This window comes from Chrysochloris asiatica, unplaced genomic scaffold, assembly GCF_000296735.1.
Source record: "Chrysochloris asiatica unplaced genomic scaffold, ChrAsi1.0 scaffold00034, whole genome shotgun sequence".
Taxonomy (NCBI): domain Eukaryota; kingdom Metazoa; phylum Chordata; class Mammalia; order Afrosoricida; family Chrysochloridae; genus Chrysochloris; species Chrysochloris asiatica.
This window is the reverse complement of record NW_006408552.1, coordinates 11,984,494-11,990,373: the sequence shown is the minus strand read 5'-3', so window position 1 is coordinate 11,990,373 and position 5,880 is coordinate 11,984,494. Positions and strand designations below refer to the sequence as shown.

The following is a 5,880-nucleotide window of genomic DNA, read 5'->3' as shown; positions in this document are numbered from 1 at the left end:
GCCGCTCCGCAGGAGAAAGATGAAACTTTCTGCTCCCATAAAGATTTACAGCCTTGGAAACACTGTTCAGGGTCACTATGAGTCAGTCGGAACCGACTCCACAGCTCATAACAACAACAACATGCTGGGAGTCCTGGTGTGGCGCTGTGGGTTACTGTGCTGGACTGCAGGGTCACTTTGAACCACAAGGATGTCAGTTCAAGCTCACCAGCTGCTACTCGGAAACCCTATACAAGGTCGCTATGGGTCGGCACAGACTCAACAGCTCTTAACATGCTAGAGTGGCGATGTGGGTTAATGAGCGGGACTACAAGGTCAGTTTGAACCTTAAGGTCAGCGATTCAAGCTCACTAGCCGCTCCTAGGAAACCCTACAGAGGGTCGCTATGGGTCGGAACCGAGTCGACAGACGGCACTTAGCAACAACAACACGCGGTCGTGTGCTAAGTCTCAATGCTTTCTTTCTACACACGTCCTCATGTAAACGAAATAGCCCATTTTACAGAAGGGAAAACTATTGTCTCACCGTTTCTGAACTCTTAATCACGTCTCCAGCTTGAGATTAAGAATACAGAATGTGAAATTAGGACACACATGGGGTCATCACAGACCTGTAGTGTGACCGCCACGAACCACACCATCATTCTTTCTCTCATCTTTAAAGTAAGATCAACGTTCACAACACCCCGACAAGGCAATCGAGAATCAAGGGCTTAAACATGTTTTTCGTCTCCAAAAAAAAAAATCGATGTGCACACTCTGATATCAGAGTATGGAGATTTACACCTATATGTCAAAGAAATGCCAGCACATAAGGCCTTGTGAATAAATCTCAGTTTACCACGAGACCCTATACTTAAAAACCAGTCCAAGGTCACTTCACCCTCTAATTCAGTACAGTCAACATAACTGCATCGAAGACGACTACAGTAAGGCATGTACCCCGCATCAGTTCTTCATGGAGATTAATGGGAACTTTCAATATGAGAAGATGTGAAGTTATTCATTCCTTAACGGAGAGGAAAGCGGGGACCGAAGCGGCGCGCTCCACGCCCTGACCGCTCTGCCCGGCAGCCCTCACTCTCCACCCCGCGGATGGCCCCGGGATACGGTCGGAAGCAACAAGGAGGCGATCACGAAGATGGCATTGAGCGAGGAGCAGCGGCTCGCAGCTCCGACCCTTCCCTTCCCACCCAGTGCGGCTCCTGCCTCCTACACGGCCGCCAAACGGTGCTGTCCAGGGTCGGGGACTCACCGACGGACGCCATCTTGGAGTTCTGGGTGTCCGCTGTGTTGGGCCGCGCGGGGGCTGCTGGGTAGGGAGCAATTGCGGCGGCGCGGCTGGCAACAGAGGCTCACGGGAAGTAGGTCGTGACTTCTAAGAGGCTGGGGTTACCAGAGCCACGTGCGTTTCAACGTACCAGCCCTCTGGTGGTTTCTCTAGCACAGTGATGCCTCACCACCATCCTGTTTTATGGAAAGGCTACAAACTGGTGTGAATAAGCAAAGACTTGGATAACTGGACTTCATTTTCTTGGTTCTGCCGTTCTGACGTGTGCAAAAACTTCAATCCTCTGACCCCCAGTTTCCATCGCTGTAAAATAGGGGTATAATGCTTAACCTGCACCCTTGTTTTAGGAATTAAATAAAACGGTCTAACTTATTCACTGTCCAAGTTTCATATGCATATGAGAATATTTAAAATGCCATGGCTTGTGTCAGGCACACCTTAGTCCTCAAATTGACATCTGTGCACTTGAACACTTTACAGAGGTCTTATGCAACAGGTTTGCCTAATGTAATATGCCATTTGATTTCTTGACTGCTGCTTTCATTAACGTTGATAGTGGATCCAAGCAAAATTTTACAACTTCAATGTTTTCTCCATTGATCTTGATGTTTATTGGTCCAGTTGTGAGAATCTTGATTTTCTTTACATTGAGCTGTACACTGAAGGTGGGATCTTTGATTTTCATCAATAAGTATTTTAAGTCCTCTTCACTTTTAGCAAGCAAGGCTGTATCACCTGCATCTTATGGGTTACTACTAATCAGTCTTCCTCCAATCCTGATGCCACATGCTTCTTCAGAAAATCCAGTTTCTCAGATTATTTGATCAGCATACAGATTGAATAAGTATAGAGATTGAATAAGTATAGTAAAAGAAGACAACCCTGGCACACACCTGTCCAAAACATAGTGACCCTGAATAGAGTTTCTGTAGAGCAGCTGATGGCTTTGAACCACTGGCCTTGAGATTGGCAGTCTAATGCTTATTCTACAGCATCACACCAGGACTCCTGTGTAATGCACTGTAATCCAATACCCACCAGCCACATGTTCTGTTGTGTATAGGGTCGCTTTGAGTCAGAACCAACTTGAGGGTAACAACAACAATGTTGTAGGTAATGGCTAACATATGGTACAAAGCTACAGGTTTAAATAGTGGATAACACTTCAATGTGAAGAAAATATAGATTCTTACAACTGGACCAATCAATAAACAACATTAAGATAACTAGAAAAAAAGATTGAAGTTGTAAAATTTTGCTTGGAGGAAAACAAACAAATGGAGGTGAAAGAGGAAGCCTAGGAAATATTATTTCCAGTGGAAAGAAGGGGCTTTCAGGGGAGCATTTGGAGATCTAGTCACAGAGACAAATGCTGGCCCTTCTCCAAGGCCCTTCACCAGCAGGTGGCAAGTTTGGTTAGAGACCAAAACAAATCCACATTGGTTACCTACTCCTGTATGTACGGTATCTATATCTTGGGTGATTTCTGTGTGGCCCCCATTCACTCCCAGCCACAATCCCTATCTTTAAGTGTGTGTGCTTGCAATGTTTGCTTTTCTTTAGATGCGTGTCATTGTTGCTAAGTGCCATACAGTCAGTTCCAACTCATAGCGACTCTGGAGCAGCTGGTGGCGGTGGCTTTGAACTTCCAACCTTGTGGTTCACAGTCCAGTGCTGATCTTAAAGTTAACTAACAAAACACTGGAGTCCTGGTGTGGTGATAGAGGCTAAACACTGGATTGCAAGATCAATTTGTTGTTTTATGTGATGTTGAATTGGTTCCGATTCATAGCAACTCTGTATAAGGTTTCTGAGGAGCAGCTGGAAGATTAGAACCACCAACCTTACAGTTCAAACCAACCCTATAGTCCAATGCTTATCCCACAATATACTGAATTACCTTCTAGGTCTTCAACCTAACACATACTTAGGTTCGTGCTTCTGTCCCTTTTGGGGACTTGATTTTGAAAACAGTCACAGCATCCTAACCTATTGGTGGAGAAACCTACCAATGTGTTTGCATGCACAACAGAAAACACACCAAACTGTGAAGATCCATTGGCCCGCTAGAATTTGAGGCAATGCTCCTTTGTAGTGATTTTAATTTTTATGAAAATTACAATTTTCAGAAGTATATCTGGGATGATGTCTAATTAAAAAACACTTTGCTTGGAATATTGTCTTTTATTTGATGTGAAAAGGCAGATACAGACTTTTTAAAAAGATGGTCCAAAAGGAAATTGCAGCACTGAACAACCTAAAAAAGGAATTAAGAAAGCAATTCCAGTTATATTGGTATCTAAAATAGTAAAATACCTACCAATACATTTAAATAGGGAGATAAAAGATATGTACACTGAACACTATGTTGTTGTTAAGTGCCGTTGAGTCGGTTCCGACCCATAGCGACCCTGTACAGGGTTTCCGAGGGTGTAAATCTTTACGGGAGTAGAAAGCCTGATCTTTCTCCCGCGGAGCAGCTGGTAGTTTCAAACCGCTGACCTTAAGGTTCGCAGCCCAATTCGTAACCACTACGCTACCAGAGCTCCTTAACTGAACACTATAAAACCTGCTAAAAAGAAATTAAAGAGGACCTAAACAAATAAAGGAGCTCTGGTAGCGTAGTGGTTACAAATCGGGCTGCGAACCGAAGGTCAGCAGTTCGACACTACCAGCTGTTCCGCGGGAGAAAGATGAGGCTCTCTGCTCCCGTAAAGATTTACAGCCTCAGAAACCCTGTACAGGGTCGCTATGAGTAGGAACCAACTCCACGGCACACAACCACCACCAACCAAATAAATGGAAAGGTATCCTTGTTGTAAGTAATAACTAACATATTATACAGTACACAGCTAGAGGTTTAAATAGTGGATTGGCACCTCAATGTAAAGAAAACATAGATTCTCACAAATGAACCAATAAACAATGTTATTTATGGGGCTGGGGCACTGAAGGAGAGGACAGACCGTCTCTTCCACAAAATGGTCCCCACATGCAAAAGAATGAAGTTGGACCCATACCTCAGACCACATAGGAAAATTAACTAAAAATGGATCAGTGGCCTAAATATAAGAATTGAAACCATAAAACTCATAGGGAAAAACAGAGAGGTCAAACTTTGGGACCTGGTTTTTGACAATAATTTCTTATCTATGATACCAAAAGAAGAAGAAGAAAAACTGGCAAATGTCATCAAAAACAAAACACCTTTTTGTATCAAAGATTTTATCAACAAAATGAAGAGACAATCTACAGATTGGGACTAAATATTTGAGAACCATGTATCTGATAAGGGTTTAATATCTAAAAAATATAAAGAACTCTTCCAACTCGACAAACAACCCAATTAGAAAAAGGGCAAAGAACTTGAACAAACATCTCTCCAAAGAAGATATACAAATGGCCACCAACAAACACATGAGAAAATGTTCAATATCATTAGTCGGTGTTAAGTGTCGTCAACTCGGTTCCTACTCATAGCAAACCTATGATCACAAAATAAAACACTGCCTAGTTGATGGTCTTCCTCTTTTACAATGGCCCTCTATTCTACCTAGCATAATATTCTTATCCAGGGATTGGTCCAGGGTTCAGAAGCATGAACCCAAGTATGTGTTGGGTTGAAGACCTAAAAGATAATTCAGTATATTGTGGGTTAAGCATTGGACCACAGGGTTGGTTTGAATTGCAACGTTGGTGGTTCTAATCTACCAGCTGCTCCTCAGAAACCCTCATAATACGTCCAAAGCACATGAGACAAAGTCTTGTCCTCACTTCTAGGGAACATTCGGACTCTACTTCTTCCAAGACAACCCATGGAATACTGAATATTCTTTGCCAACAACACAATTCAAAGGCATCAACTTGTCTGTTGTTTCCCTTATTCATTGTCCAGATTTCACATATATATGAGTCGACTGAAGAAAATATAGCTTGGGTCAGGTGCCCCTCAGTCCTCAAGTGACACCCTTGATTTTTAACATTTTAAAGAGGTCTTTTGCAGCAGATTACCCAATGTAATATACATTGTTAGATTTCATGGCTGTTGCTTCCAGAGGCAGTAATCCAAGTAAAATGAAGAGAAATGCAAAGCAAAACCACAGTGAAATATCAATTCATACCACCTGTTGTTGTTATGAAGTGTCATCGAGTCGATTCCGACCCATGGCGACCCTGTATAGGGTTTCCAAGGAGCAGCTGATGCGCTTGAACCACGGACCTTGCAGTTCAAACAACTTTGCAGTCTGACACATTAGCCCACAGTGCCACACCAGGACTCCATTCATACCCACTAGTATGGCTATTTTCAGAAAAATAGAAAATAAAAAGTACTGGTGAAGATATGGAGAAATTGTAAACCTTGTATACTGCTGGTGGGAAAGTAAAATATCACAAAACAGTGTGACAGTTCTTCAAAAAGTTAAACATAGGTTATCAGGACTGATTGTGAGGGTTGGAAATGTAAAGGTAGACGTTTTATAGTAAGGAGGGGAGTGATTAACTTTTCAGTCTAGGAGCGGATGCAATGAAATGCACACGGGACTCTTGTGATACAATAGTGAATAATTGTTATCAGGACTGACTGTGAGG

At 42.7% G+C, this 5,880-nt stretch overlaps 1 protein-coding gene across 3 annotated transcripts in view; it reads right to left on the bottom strand.

The window, feature by feature from the left end:
- ATP5J2 (ATP synthase, H+ transporting, mitochondrial Fo complex, subunit F2) overlaps positions 1-1,267 on the bottom strand; it is a 5,199-nt gene extending 3,932 nt beyond the window's left edge. For 2 of the 3 annotated variants that reach the window (XM_006859738.1, XM_006859740.1), the window contains exon 1: positions 1,255-1,267. In XM_006859738.1, coding sequence (XP_006859800.1) covers positions 1,255-1,267 — 13 coding nt within the window. Of the gene's footprint in view, positions 1-1,239 lie in introns of all 3 variants that reach the window. The other variant, XM_006859739.1, reaches the window with a different exon arrangement.
- Between the last annotated feature and the right edge of the window lie 4,613 nt (positions 1,268-5,880).